The sequence below is a fragment of the Notechis scutatus genome, chromosome 6 (genome assembly GCF_049901735.1).
Source record: "Notechis scutatus isolate UNSWTSFEM ecotype Mainland chromosome 6, rNotScu1.2, whole genome shotgun sequence".
NCBI classification, from domain to species: Eukaryota; Metazoa; Chordata; class Lepidosauria; order Squamata; family Elapidae; genus Notechis; species Notechis scutatus.
In genome coordinates, this window is record NC_142014.1 from 57747619 (window position 1) to 57763401 (window position 15783).

The following is a 15783-nucleotide window of genomic DNA, read 5'->3' on the forward strand; positions in this document are numbered from 1 at the left end:
TTTGGTTGTTTTCTTGTAGACATTTCATTACCCAACTAGATAACATCATCAGTACACTCTGTGCTGTGCAGGCAAACAATCTAGAACTAAGGAGTAATTTGCTAACAGTGAGAACAATTAATCAATGGAATGGCTTGCCTTCAGTAGTCGGGGTGATCTATCACTGGAGGCTTTTAAGACAAGACTGGACAGCAACTGGTCTGAAATTGTTATAGGGTCTTCTGCTTTAGCAGGTAGTTGCACTAGAAAACCTCCAAGGTCCCTTCCAACCTGTTATTCTGATCTATGTATTATACATAGAGTACATAGAATTGTAGAAGTCTAATATGATAATTGTTTTTAGTTTGCAATGTATTGGATAAAATTTCAATTTATTCAAAGAGCACCCAAATATCTAAGGAAAAAATCTTTAGGATACTTCATAAAAAGATACACTATAGTTACTTCCTAAGATACTTCCTAAAGCTACACTATAGTGTATTTATACACTATAAATACACTATTGCTATAGTGCATTTTTGAAACTTTAAAACTAGACTGTGTGCAACTTCAGAGAACGGGCAGAAAAAACAAGGAGCGAGATGAATTCAGTCAGCAGATTTGAGGTATCATTACAATATTTCAAAGTATTTATTCTATTTTTACTGTCAGGAAAAGGGAGAGCTTTGGATAACATGAATCTCTACCAAAATACTTTACCATCAAAACTATACTTTGAATGTAGCCAAAATTGTATTTAGAATACAGCCACAATGAGGGCTTCAATATTCTACAGCATCATACTTAAGTGTAAGTCAGGAAATAAATAGAATCTTAAATGCGGTATGACAGCTACGGCTGGAATTTTGTCTTATTTTGTTTACTTTAATCTATTCTAGTCAGTTCTTTAATAGTAATAAATCTTCAAAACGTGTGCCATCTCCAGTCATCTTGATTCTAGCCCAGCAAAAAAGGTGTCTAAGAAATGTACAATATGCGTGTGTGGAACTGTAAATGTGTATATAGTCTGTAATGGCTGGCTAATGTCAGTTTCTGAAGAAAAGAAACCAGATTATGGGGTATCCCACCTTTACACATCACTTTTATTGTGAAAAAATGACATGGGTCTTTTAAACAGCAGCCACTGATGCCATTGAAAAATCTAAATGCTGAAATTTAAAGTCTATTTTGAAATGGCAGAACTGTAAATCTTTGGAGACCTGTAGCCACACCAAACAGAAGGCATTGCATTAAATATGAAACATCCACTTCATTGTCTATCAAAAGGCAGCTTAATGAAAATAGATAAAATTCATTTAATTACATGCAGATTAAATTCCCCATCTGGAAATTAAATTTCAAAGGAAAGTGGCAGAATGAATAAATATTGTTATGACCAAAAAATGGCAGTTGATAAAAGTTGAAGGCTTAGGAAGAATTCACATGGTACTCAAAGGCAAATGTAGTTTGCTACTCAATATAGATACAGTCACGAGCTTTAACTTATCCCAATACGTGTGTTAAATGTTGCATGAAGAGGCATTGGGTGTCAAAAATGTCAAAATGTTGACTAGGATTGTAGAAGCCAAGCTTCATCTTTTTTTTTTTACTTGTGTCATGTGGTACAAATAATTTGATCGCAACCTTGGGGTTGTCTTGACTTTATAGGCATATGCAAGTCACATTTCATATTTTATGTGCATAGTTCAAAGAGATTTAGATTCCTAAATATCTGACCTTGTGAACTGGGGTTCAGCTTACCAAACATGTTCATTACTATTCTGCAGGTATTCATTGCTTAGGCTTTTCCTTACTTGACTGTGACTTCTGGTTTCATTTAAAAATAAATAAATAACAAGCCTTTTTTTTCTCCCCAGTACAAACGCTTTCTCAATGTGCCATATTTCTTGAAGTCCCATCTTACAAAAACAGCCAAAGGGATTATTTCAGAACATGACGGAAAGAAGCTGAATAAATGAAGCTATTCACTAGGCATTCAGACAAACCCACTTTTTTTGTTAGTGAAAATGAGTTGATAAATGGAGTTTTCATTTGATATTGGAGTTTGTGTGTGAGAATAAAAAACATATTTATGTAACTGGAGACAAGTAAACCAGCCACAGTCCTTAGTATGGGAATGTAAGTTCCTGCCCATTTAAGTTTTACATTTAATTTCAGAGAAACCTGTTTCTGTTAAGTGTACCATATCAGATCTATGACAGATATTGTTTGAGTTATGACCATAATTGAGTTTAGAAGTACGATTGTTAAGTTATGTCATAAAACAAATAACTTATATGACCATCCCAATTGTATGACCTTTTCCACAGTGATAATTAATGGTGGTTACTAAGCAAGTCATTGTCCACTATGTGCTGGCTTTTGCCAGAAACCAGAAGTAAGTGCTGGTTTCTAGCAAAACTGTTGTAAATCACAGTTAGATGACTGAGGGGCTGTAAATGGTTATGTGGGCTGGTGGCCAAGTGCCCAAAATGCAGTCATGTGATCATGGGGGGAGGCAACATCAGAACTTTGAAGCCTGGTCGTAAGTAGATTTTGTGGGGGTCTATCGTAACTTTAAATGGTCATTAAATGATCAGTCATTAAGTCAAGGACTACCTGTACTATATCAAAATATAACTATTTTCCTCTCCAACTGCTTTACTCTTCTATCTTATAGTACTGTCTCATCTGTATGTATGGACTTAACTTTTATCTTTACTTGCCTTCCTACAATATGATGATTAATGGAAACATAAAACTGATGAAAATTCAATATTGGGAATTCTTTTCTTTAGGAGGCAGTCAAAGCCAAAGACAAAGTATCATGTATGGCTGGCTTTGATTAATACATAATACACATCTTTTTAAAAGATATACTGTACAAATGGCTCCTGTTGAAACTGTACAGCAAAAGCATATACAACATGAATAACAGCAGATGTTAAATCATTATTAGTTATATGATCTAGGTCGTCTTTTAGTTATCTAATTATTTATTTAATAAGATGAGTGTTGCATTGTCAACACACAGATGTTTCCAGCAGCTTGTTATTCAACACTTGAGCCTTTGCAGAAGGATTGGAAGTAGGAACTTGGATGAAAACAATCTCTCAATTAGGAGATTGCAGACACAGCAAAAGAAGTGGACCAGCCTCGTAGTCCATTAACTTCTTAATAAACCTTGCCATAGACCATATGATCATGTAGCTAACATTTGGCACAAAATTCTGTCTTGATTCTAAATCCTTCAATCAGTTTGCAACATCAATAAAATGGTAAGCATACTTTAAATTTCAAAAATATGTAAAATAGAAATCTGACACTGGAACATGACATCAATTCTGGAGGAATAATAAAAATAGTTGCTATTAATGTTGCTACTAATTTGCACTGAAAAAGAAAGAAATAGAAAACATCACCATCTTTCTTTCTCCTGAAGACAACTGGGAGTCCCAGTTCCTAGGAACTTATGTGATAATAAGACAGTGGCAGAACACGGAAAAGCAGCAGTAATAGAGGTGGACAAATCCTCCGCTAATTTTAACTATGCCATTTTAATTTGCTTTGTCTTGCACCATGCTCTTCCTTTCAGAAAAGGATGAAAGAATGTAGTTGGCGCCGTCCATGTCTGAGTAGCCCAGAAAGGATCTCACTTGCCCTCCCCCCTTAAACATGGCAGAGTTTTTGAAATCCCTCCAAGGTCCTGGGTGAATTAGAGGGGGAAAGCCTTTGGCAGCCACACTGGAAAAAGCAGAGAAGCACAGGTAGTCCTCAACTTACAACCACAACTGAGCTCATAATTTATGTTGCCGAGTGAGACAGTGAGTTTTGTCCCATTTTACGACCTTATTTGCCACACTGGAGAAGTTAATTACTGCAGTTGTTAAGTTACAGTACAGTTTGTTAAGTGATTCTGGCTGCCCTATTGACTTTGTCAGAAGTTTGCAAAAAGCGATCGCATCACGCTGGAACACTGCACCCTTCATATATATGAGTCAGTTGCCAAGCATCTGACCATAGGGATTCTGCAATGGTGGTAAGTGTGAAAAACGGGCATAAGTCACTTTTTTCCAACGCTCTTGTAACTTTGAACAGTCACTAAATGAACTGCTGTAAGTCGAGGACTGCCTGTAGCTTTTTCCCCATTATATGAGAATGCAGAGATTTGTGCAAGAGTCTCTGTGATTCTGGATTTTTAAACTTCTTATCAAGGGGATCCATTCTACAAGCTTTTTTCTTCTTCCCTGTCCCAGTTCCTTTGGTATTTATAGGCCAGTACCGCTAAGATGGAAATTATTATGTCTTAACTGTTTTCACAAATGCCATTTAACTTTCCTTTTTCCTTTCAAAACAGAACAAGCCCTCAGGGTTGAACAGGACCATTTGTTTTGTTTCTTATATTCACAAAATGTTACATCACAATAACTGTTTAGATTAAATTAGTTTCCCATTACAAGCTTAGCTCTAAACCTGACTTCACAAAATAAATGGCTGGGTTCTTATAACATGCTATGCCGAGCCAAACCATATTGTGGCTCATTGTGTTGGCCTGGTTCTAGCATGTTGTGGGAAGTTGACTTTAGAATGCATCCTCAGCTTGGTTAAAAAAACAAAACCCATTCATATACTTTTAGTGTTGCATGATCCTACATCCTGAACCACTGTTTGGCAACTTGGCAATTAACACATACAGGACTTTCAGATGTGATGTTATAACAGCCCACCTGCTGTCTTACTTACTAGGAAGCACAGCCACAAGGGAAGGACTGCAAGGAGACAGTCACAGCAGTGGTCAGCTTCTTGCCCCTTTAAGCATTGCAATATTTTAGAGAAAGGAAGAGGCTAATTACAGACTGTACAGCAGAGGTGGGCAAGATGGATGTTTCACTATTCAGTCACCAAACTGTGCCTGTAGAATTCTAAGGTAGTTTAGGCACCTTTGCAAATGCTGTTGCTTACAGTATATATTTAAACAAATCTTTAAATGAGAAGTAGCACCTTTATAAAAGAATATAATTGTTCTTTTGTGTCATCATCATCACGAATATCTCAAAGCTTATGAACCAGCCATAATTCATTTCTATCAAAGGAAAGTTAGCATGATAAACGATTCTGATGGAATCTAGTGTACCTACAGTTCACAAAATAACAGCTGATCCAATCAACATTGTTGAGTTTGTGTGGCACTTATTAAAGTTGTCTTAAAAATATTTGTCACTGAATAATCCAAGGCCTGGTACAGGCCTCTGTAAGAATATAGTTGACTCATTCTGAATTTATGGCAAGAAATCACTCTATAGCATATATTTAATATATAATTAAAATAAATCATCTTGATCATAACCTCTGCCTAGTACCAAAATACCATCTTTTCCCTTAATAAAGACCCAGGATTGACCTTTCATATATAACTAGAAATCTTCATCTTTAAAACTCTACTCTGTGGGAATTGTATGCATCCAGAAAATAAACCCTGAAATATATCTTCACAAATTGAATTGACAGTGAACTAACATTGCATTGTCATTTTTCTTGGAAAAATTAACCACAAACATAACATTTCACAAGTACCATTACCATGCAAATGCATGTTGAATTTCATTGCTGTTTTAAGTCCCAAACCACAACTAGCATGCAGATTTCCCCCTAACCCAAATATTAAAATTCTTGGTAGTTGCACCTCTTTGGTGTAATCAGAACATTTGGGCAAGATTGTATCAGTTTTAAAGAAAGCAGATGAACCGAACCATTTTCATATATATGTTTACACAGTGCATGTTTCACCATTAAAAACAAAAGAATAACCAAACTTAACATATTACATTCAATTTTAAATATATCTTTTGGGGAAAACAATTTAGAACCATCCCATTTATTTAGGAACCATTAAAAAAAATCCCACTAATAAATTGTGAAAATACATTTTCACATTTTTAACAGTCTTATCATTTTTTTAAAATTTTGCTAATATGCAAGTAATCCAGTCCTATATTTCTTAAATGTGTAATACAATGGACTTTGAAAGTGGGAGGTATTACGGGGCTTAGCCTCTCCTTCCAAACAAGAAAATAACAAACAGAACAGAACATTGTGTAATAAAAATCTGATGTGTTGGTTTTGACAAAGAATTGTTCCATGGCATTCTTGTTCTTTCAGGGCTTCTGCCCTTTACCAGCACTTAGCCCATCTTCTGCTGGCATTAGCTATACAACAGCACTTTTGCATCCAGAATGTGAACAACATGTTATTCATAGGACACCAATGCACTCTTGTAGTTCCAAAAATGCCCAGGAGTCACTTGTACCACAACATCTTGCCCAAAAGAAGATTCAAGTAAGTGGCAGCACCTTTGGCCCATAACCGCAATGTAATATTCCAGTAGGAAAAGAATTATATATTTGCTCAAGATAATACAACAGCAATATTTCACATGCAGCATCTCTGATGAAACTTCAAACACTTCCAGAACTTTATACAATGGAACCTTTCGAGGATGATAAATGAATCGACTGGATCCGTGTTGCCAACGTCCTCTGTAAATCTTGTAGAACATTTTGGCCAGGTGAATCTCCATTTTTGTCATACAGCAACTGTTTGAAAGCTTCGTTTTCAATTAAGACCATCATATTTTTTAGAAAGTAACCCTCACAAAAAGAAGCTAGTTCTGTGACTCCAAGAAACTGAAGATGGATAATGAAGGATAGGAAGAGAAAAAGAAACACAAATAAATATACAAATTTATACGGTAATTGCTCACTGAAGTTAATTCTTTAGCCCACAGTGCTTCAGGCTTATTCAATAGTATCCAATATCTCTTGGCAATCTAAGGTAGAACTACAGGGGTAATACTGTCTATGTGACAAATATCTCTCTTAGAACAAATAATATGGAATTTAATCTGTCCTCCTGATACTAATTTACCAGTTTTTTATCTTTCCTTCTGGGTATTAAATATATCTGGTAAGGGGAAAATTATTCTGAGGATTTAACAAGTCCCAATATAGTAATAATTTGGACCAAGTTTGTGTCCAACTGATTTTGTCTGTTAAACCCAAAATCTACACCACTAGGATTTAGTTGTATTAACAAGATCTAATGGTTGTCTCTTGTTATATGGAATGTTAAAGGGTTGAGTTCTTCCTAAAATTGAACAGAACTGAATAAAAAATAAACTTAATGAAAAACAATCTGAAAATGGCTTTGGACACAGCGATAAGAATTGTATTATAGATTGACTCACAAATGTATCAGACTATTTAATTGGAAATACGAAAAAGAATGCTTTCTGAATTATGAAGTGAAAGAAATATTGCATAAGAAAAATATACAAGACAATGATTGCTCAAAAAGTGAAGCTGGATGATACTGTACTTATGGATAAATGTATATGGAATACTTGTGACATTACAGAAATATGTCCTTCGGGGGGATGCATGTATGCATACTATTGTATGCAAACAATGTCATGCTGTAGGCTTAGAATCAAGTGATTTGTGAACACTTAAGAAGACTGTATGATCCAGTCAGTTTTATTTATTTATTTATTTATTTATTTTATTTATTTATTTGATTTGCCAATTGTTTACAAGATAATAAGTATAAGTGTATACATAGTTGTGAATACATGAAATGGGTACATATAAGAAAAATAAAAGAATAAGAGAAACAATAGGACAGGGACGGTAGGCACGATGGTGCGCTTATGCACGCCCCCTACAGACCTCTTAGGAAAGGGGTGAGGTCAATAGTAGACAGTCTAAGGTTAAAGTTTTTGGGGTTTGGGAAGAGACTATAGAGTCGGGTAGAGTATTCCAGACATTGACCACTCTATTGCTGAAGTCGTATTTCCTGCAATCAAGTTTGGTGCGGTTTACTTTGAGTTTGTATCTATTGTGTGCTCTTGTGTTGTTATGGTTGAAGCTGAAGTATTCATTGACGGGTAGGACATTGCAATGTATGATTTTATATACCATGCTTAAGTCAGACCGAAGACGGCGTAATTCAAGGTTTTCTAGTTTTAGAATTTCAAGTCTGGTGGCATAAGGTATTCTATAAACGAGTAGAAGAAGGTCCTTTACAGAGCTTGGGTCATCAACCCAAGTTTGATGTAGTGGTTAATGCAACAGACTAGAAACCAGAGACTGTTAGTTCTAATACTGTCTTAGGCACAGGCCCAATTGGGTGACTTGGGCAGGTAACTCTCTCTCATCTCTATAAAGCAGGTAAGTGCCAATCACTTCTTAAATGTTGCCAAGAAAACTGCAAGGGCAAGTCCATCCATCAAAGGCACCAAATAATATTAATAATGTACTGAAGCTAGTATGCTAGGAAGGCTAACTGAGAACTGAAGATACCAAATTGGCCTACAGTAAAGACCAAAGGAAGAAGATAAAAGAGGAATGGGAAGATAAAGCATTACATGGCCAGTATATTTTAAAAAATAGCAGGGAAAACAGATAATAACAAGATCTAGCAATGGTTAAAAGCAGGAAAGTTGAAGAGATAGAAGAGCTAATTCTGGTGGCATAAGACCAAGCCTTAAGAACAACTGCATACAAAGCCAGAATTGAGAAGACAGCGACAGCAAGTGCCACTTCTGCATAGAAGCTGAAGAAACAGTGCCTGTTGCAGACTACTGCAAGATCACACAGACTGACAGCAAACAATAGCATGACCTAGTAGCAGCAAAGGGATTGGAAGATCTGCAAGAAATACCAAAGAACTGGTGGGACTGTTCGAGCAATAATAGCACATAGTCATAGAACATGTTCATAGCACATGTTCTAGCAATAATAGCAACAATCATAGAAAACAAAGAAGCTAAAGTGCTCTGGGACTTTAGGATTCAAACAGATAGGCACCTGCCATATAACATGTCAGATTTAATTGTCAGTAAGAAAGACCAAAAAAAAAAGTCTTTGTTGCATCATTTGGATAGTGGGCATGGCAGGACCTGAAGCAAGAAGAGAAGAGAAAAAACTGGAGAAGATAACAAAATACAAATACCTGCAAATAGAATGAGAACAATTGTGGCAAAAGAAAGCAAAGGTAGTACCAACAGTGATAGGTGCCTAGGGTACAATCCCAAAACAAGTGGAGCACCATTTGAACATCATTGGCATTGACAAATTCACCATCAAGTAGTTGAAAAAGGCAGTTTTGTTTGGAACAGCTTATATCCTGGGGCAATACCTCTAACATCATTAAATATCAACATCTGCCTATCTCAGGTCTTTGGAAAGGACTCGATAAGTGGATAAAAATGCCAAATCCAGTCTGAATATCTGGCTGTCTGTGTAATGAACCATAATAATGAAAATGATGCAACAAAAAGCACAGACCTTGTTTAACAGAGTAAGTGGACAATTGCAACTTACAAATACAGTAAATAATGTTTTATAGAAATCTGTATAGCTTTCAATTTGCATACCTTAACAGAAAGTTTATTAAAGCAGGGAAAATGGAAAAACTTTAAGACGAATGTTGCTAGAAAAATAATGGGTAGTATCTGGTCTGTTGGATCTAAGCATCTGAAAATATTTGTGTAGAAGAACATGTTCCTGCTAAACTGTGTTACAACTGGAAATGAAAATAAGAGTGTCCCAGGGAAAAAAGAATATAGCAATAGCACTTAGACTTATATACCGCTTCATAGGGCTTTAGAGCAGGTATGCCAACCGCCAGTCCATGAACCAGCAACCAGTCTGCGGCAAGCCAGAAACCAGGCCACCCAAACAAGCAAAGCCCATACGGGGCAACACAGGAAACCTCACTCCCTCAGGTCTGTGGAAAAACCTCTCTCCACAGAACTGGTCCCTGGTGCCCAAAACGTTGGAGGCCACTGCTTTACAGCCCCTTCTAAGTAAGTAACAAATCGGTTACTGAAGAAGAGATATGGAATTAATGAATTAATGAAACCAAACTGATAAGACTAGTATGAAAACAGTACCCCCTAAGGTTGTTTGATCATGTGAAGAAAATGAAAGAACGAGAAGACTGAAGAAGTTGATGAAATGCTTAAAAAGAGAAAGGTAGGTAGTTTAAAGAAAAGGCAATATATGAGAAGGTGTATCAATATAGTGGAAGCACAATAGGTTGCTTCCTATCAGAAAATGAGTGACGTTGTTCTATATTTGATTTAACCATATTCCTATTTTTTTTAAATCATGTATTTTATTTCCTTGGTTTAATAAGTGTTAACCCTTGTAGGCGTCTGCAGATTGTTAGAGGGATAGTAATGAGCTAGTTGAGAACTGTTTTAATTTCTTTTGTTCTGTATGTGTTCAAGGGTTATGGGTAATCTGATAATTAGTGTCACTACACAAGTTCAATCCTTATATCATTGATCAAAATGGGCAACTTTTTCTCTATTTTTTGTGTGTGTGAAATTCCTATTAAACACTGTTTGTAATTTTTGCACCACTGTGTTTTTATTTTTCATGCTGACTATGTTCTCCATATGTAAATACCTAAAGTTATGTATGTTTTATGTCTCTTTTTTCTTATTTTTAATTGATTTTTTTTAAAACAATATCACTTGTGAAATTACTTAATTTTTTCAAAGAAGCAAGAACTGTTTTTTTCTAGCCAAGAGACAGGATGTGGCCCCACAGAATTCCTTTATCCTCTTTTGTTCCTGCTCTTGCTGAAAGGCAAGACATCTGCTTTATAGGTTGGGGTAAGGAGGCCACCAGGTAAAGCCATCCTCTAAGGAAGGCAGGTGGTGGCAGGGATAAACTACAACAAGGCTGGTAGAAGGTGGGCCACAATGTACAAATCCAAGATCTTCTGGGAGATGGGCTTTGAAATTACATCCTTTCACTCTACACATTCAACTCTGCCATTGCTATACCCAAAAAAGAATAGTACAGTGGATCTGTAGGTAGGTAGGCATATTGTTTGTTCATCAATTTTAGTTTTTTTTTTATAAAAAAAACCATAACTGCAAAAAGTAAGCAGCAGTCTTATCTGCATAGAATACTAATCCTAACCCTAATTCTATCCCCTGACTGCATTTCTTCAGGATTAAACGGGCTAAATTCCCATATGGATTATGATATACACAATATTAATAGACATGTCATATATAGCTGGAGTGAGCCAAGTCCTACTGCTGTTCATTAGAATTTCAATACTCTTCTCTCCATATTTGTGTAAGTCCCAGTATAGTTATGAAGTCCCAATATGGCTATGAACTGCCCAGGAGAATGCCTTTGGGAAGGATGGGAAGAATCTTTACAACTGGACCTGGCCATTACAGTGAGCAATTTCTCACTGTAATGGCACGGGAAGATGCAACAAAGCAGAGGCAAAAATTAGGCCAGAATTGCAACAATTAGAACTTGACACCTGTCCAAGAACATTTTCTGCTGAGGCTGGGCATGGATACTTGTACCAATGTATATATATATATGAGCAATAATATTGGGTTACCTTGGCATGATTATAAATATCCACACAATTTTCTGTGTTGATACTTTTTGCACAGATGATCTCACAGTGACGTTGCAATGCTTCAAGCTGGAAAAATTTAGCAGCAGATAGAAGCTGAAAAATGAGAAAAAGATTATTACATGTTTGGGGACAGTAATCATTTTTGTGGGCACCAAAAGGAATATTTCTTTTTCACTTTCTTGGTCTGTCTTTGTACATATTGTAGTATTTCAAAGAGTATCTAATGAAATTGAAAATTATGGGTGGTATCTTGTTCATTTTTTTTCTTTCCCCTCAAAGTTACCAAGTGATTGCATGCTTTTACAGCACTTTATAAATGTCTGTAGATTCTCAGTCATCCAAGTCATGGTTATCCCAAAGGTACTTTTTCAGGAGGCAACTGGGCTTTCTTTTTTTTTTCTTTTGGAAAGTTTTGGGACAGTGAAACATCTTCAGAAAAAAAAACAAGAAAGTCCAGTTGCCTCCTGAAAAAGCATATTCGGGACACTTTACAAATGAAAAAAAAATCTATGGGTCAAAAAAGAATCTACATGTAAGAAAGACTTGTATCCATCTATTTATCACATTTACACAGACACCCATATCATCCAAAGCAACTCCAGGCAGCTGAATAAATTCAATTAATTTATCACTGATGTCACCACCAAATACTTTCATTCAGCCAAATCTAGCAATTTAGAATACTTGTAATAATAATAGCAGTTTTTAGAATAAGGTGCGTCTTACCTCCATAACTTCATTGTTTTTAATGAGAAGTGACTCTGATCCTCCACAGTAGAGATACTGCATAATAAGCTGAAACAAAAAAAACAACCATAAATTACAAAAATAATTTGTTGCTAAAGTTTTGAACACCAAGGTAAAAGTGATAAATCAATGTTATTTCAAAATAGAAAACAGAAAAAAATGAAATAGTATTAATACATTTTAGGATATATTGAAAAGTTAACCCTTAACTCTTATGCCTGGGGAGTAGTTCTTGTTTCTGTTATTTTTACTCAAGGATTCTTGAAAAAGGAAACCTACTGGCTACAAAGCTATAGAATTAACAATTAATGTTCTTTCTAAGAGATGTCATATTCTCTATTTAGCAGCAATTATGTGGGAAGAATTTTAGTATGCTAAAGCAGGGCAAGGAAAAATTTCACTATAGTATGCAAATGCAACACAAGGGAAGCCTTCACCTGGTAAATCTCTGCCAATCATGCTCCTATGAAAGGCAAGCTAAACCTGGCAACTTTTCTTTAACATACCTCTTTCAGAATAATTAAGGAACACTTAATTATTCACACTTCTGAAAACCTCAATATGAGAAATTTAAAAAGAAATGTATGATACCAGTAATTGAAGGAGCTTACTTCTGAAATAAAATGTTCATTTGGTTGATTTATTATCACTAAAGGCAGCCAAACAAATTTAAAAAGCAAAATATAAGAACTAAAAACATAAACACTAGAAGTGGCATAAAACCAATGAACAATTAAAAGTTTGTGAAAGAGTTGCATCTTTATATGGTTTTGAACTGCTGGCTAAGTGAGAACCAAATGGAGCTTGGGAGAGAAGGTACGAAAGCAACATGGAAAAAGGCAGAAGGTATCTACAGGTGAAACTCGAAAAATTAGAATATCGTGCAAAAGTTCATTTATTTCAGTAATGCAACTTAAAAGGTGAAACTAATATATGAGATAGACTCATTACATGCAAAGCAAGATAGTTCAAGCCGTGATTTGTCATAATTGTGATGATTATGGCTTACAGCTCATGAAAACCCCAAATCCACAATCTCAGAAAATTAGAATATTACATACAATCAATAAAACAAGGATTGTACATAGAACAATATCGGACCTCTGAAAAGTATAAGCATGCATATGTACTCAGTACTTGGTTTGGGCCCCTTTTGCAGCAATTAGTGCCTCAATGCGGTGTGGCATGGAAGCTATCAGCCTGTGGCACTGCTGAGGTGTTATGGAAAACCAGGATGCTTCAATAGCGGCCTTCAGCTCTTCTGCATTGTTTGGTCTCATGCCTCTCATCCTTCTCTTGGCAATGCCCCTTAGATTCTCTATGGGGTTCAGGTCAGGTGAGTTTGCTGGCCAATCAAGCACAGTAATCCCATGGTCATTGAACCAGGTTTTGGTGCTTTTGGCAGTGTGGGCAGGTGCCAAGTCCTGCTGGAAAATGAAGTCAGCATCCCCATAAAGCTCGTCTGCGGAAGGAAGCATGAAGTGTTCCAAAATCTCCTGGTAGACAGCTGCGTTGACCCTGGACTTAATGAAGCACAGTGGACCAATACCAGCAGATGACATGGCTCCCCAAATCAACACAGACTGTGGAAACTTCACACTGGACTTCAAGCATCTTGCAGTGTGTGCCTCTCCATTCTTCCTCCAGACTCTGGGTCCTTGGTTTCCAAATGAGATGCAAAAGTTGCTCTCATCAGAAAAGAGGACTTTGGACCACCGAGCAACAGACCAGTTCTGTTTTTCTTTAGCCCAGGTAAGATGCTTCTGACGTTGTTTGCTGTTCAGGAGTGGCTTGACAAGAGGAATATGACATTTGAAGCCCATGTCCAGGATCCATCTGTGTGTGGTGGCCTCTTGATGCACTGACTCCAGCCTCAGTCCACTCCTTGTGAAAGTCCCCAACACTTTTGAATGACCTTTTTCTGACAATCCTCTGCAGGCGGCCGTCATCCCTGCTGCTTGTGCATGTTTTTCTTCCACACTTTCCCCTTCCACATAACTTTCTATTAATGTGCTTTGACACAGCACTTTGGGAACATCCAACTTCTTTTGCAACTACCTTATGAGGCTTTCCCTCCTTATGGAGGGTGTCAATGATGGTTTTCTGCACAACTGTCAGGTCAGCAGTCTTTCCCATGATTGTGATTCCTACTGAACCAGACTGAGAGATCATTTAAAGGCTCAGGAGCCCTTTGCAGGTGTTATGGCTTAATTAGCTGATTACAGTGGGACACTTTGAGCCTAGAATATTGAACCTTTTCACAATATTCTAATTTTCTGAGATTGTGGATTTCGGGTTTTCATGAGCTGTAAGCCATAATCATCACAATTATGACAAATCATGGCTTGAACTATCTTGCTTTGCATGTAATGAGTCTAACTCATATATCAGGTTCACCTTTTAGGTTGCATTACTGAAATAAATGAACTTTTGCACGATATTCTAATTTTTCGAGTTTCACCTGTATCTTCAAAAGAGCCTCTGTTGGGTTTCTTAACATTCAGATACATTCCTGCTGGGAGAGATGCTCCTTTCTCCCCCAGATCCTTCAGAAATTCCTTAAAAGCATTTATGGTGGCCAGATGAAGAGTGCAATTTGGTGTAGTGTTTGAGCTGTTGGTATAGAAACCAGGAGAGTGTAAGTTCGTTTTGCCTTAGGCATGAAACAATGGCTAGGTGACTTTGGGTTAGTCCCTCTCTGGCAGCTTAACCCATCTCACAGGGCAGGGCTGTTTTTGTGGGTGAAATAGGAGAACAAGGAAGGGGTATTGTGTAAGTTCACTGTGTTCAGTTACAGGTAGTTCTCAACTTACAACAGTTCATTTAGTGACCAAAGTTACAACAGCACTAAAAAAAAGTGACTTATGACCGTTTTTCACATTTACAACTGTTACAACATCCCCATGGTCACATCATTAAAAAATTCTGATGCTTGGCAACTGGTTCATATTTATGACGGTTGCAGTGGCTTGGGGTCATGTGATCACCTTTTGCAACCTTCTAACAAGCAAAGTCAAAGGGGAAGCCAGATTCACTTAACAACCATGTTACTAATTTAACAAGTGCAGTGATTCACTTAACAAGAAAGGTCATAAAATGGGGCAAAACTCACTGAACAAATAAATTTTGGTCTCAGTTGTGTCAAGGACTACCTGTATTTACAAAATAATTAAGGTCTGACAAAAGTCGAACAATCAAACAAGCAAATAAAACCATTGTTCTAATTGACCTTGGAATTCAAACTTTGCTAATAATTCCACTTTTTAAACCTGATTACCATTCCTACATAAATGTTACAATATTTAATTCTATGGCCAGGCCACATAAAAGTAGATCAATATCATTCAGTTTGATTCCAATAAAATAACAAAGCTGAAATGCTGCTATTAGAAAACAGTAATTAGAGTCCATGTTTCAGGAAATTTCTCTGGTTCTAATTATTAGTTGAGACATTCAATGTTACCTGGAAAATGGGATACTTCACATAGCTGATCTCAATGAAAGTGCTATCAGAGGGAGGTTTGTTGGACAACAAGGCTTTAAACCTACAGACAAACATCCAAATACATTTGTTATTCCAAAACAATTTGTAATGTATAA

At 36.5% G+C, this 15783-nt stretch overlaps 1 protein-coding gene across 2 annotated transcripts in view; it reads right to left on the reverse strand.

Moving 5' to 3' along the window:
• Positions 1-5499: 5499 nt before the first annotated feature.
• ABTB3 (ankyrin repeat and BTB domain containing 3) overlaps positions 5500-15783 on the reverse strand; it is a 228120-nt gene continuing 217836 nt past the window's right edge. For both annotated transcript variants that reach the window (XM_026694970.2, XM_026694971.2), the window contains 4 exons: positions 15647-15728; positions 12163-12231; positions 11416-11529; positions 5500-6662 (listed from right to left, as the gene is read on the reverse strand). In XM_026694970.2, the coding sequence (XP_026550755.2) occupies positions 6453-6662; positions 11416-11529; positions 12163-12231; positions 15647-15728 (475 nt within the window). In that variant the 3' untranslated portion in view covers positions 5500-6452. The remainder of the gene's footprint in view (positions 6663-11415; positions 11530-12162; positions 12232-15646; positions 15729-15783) is intronic.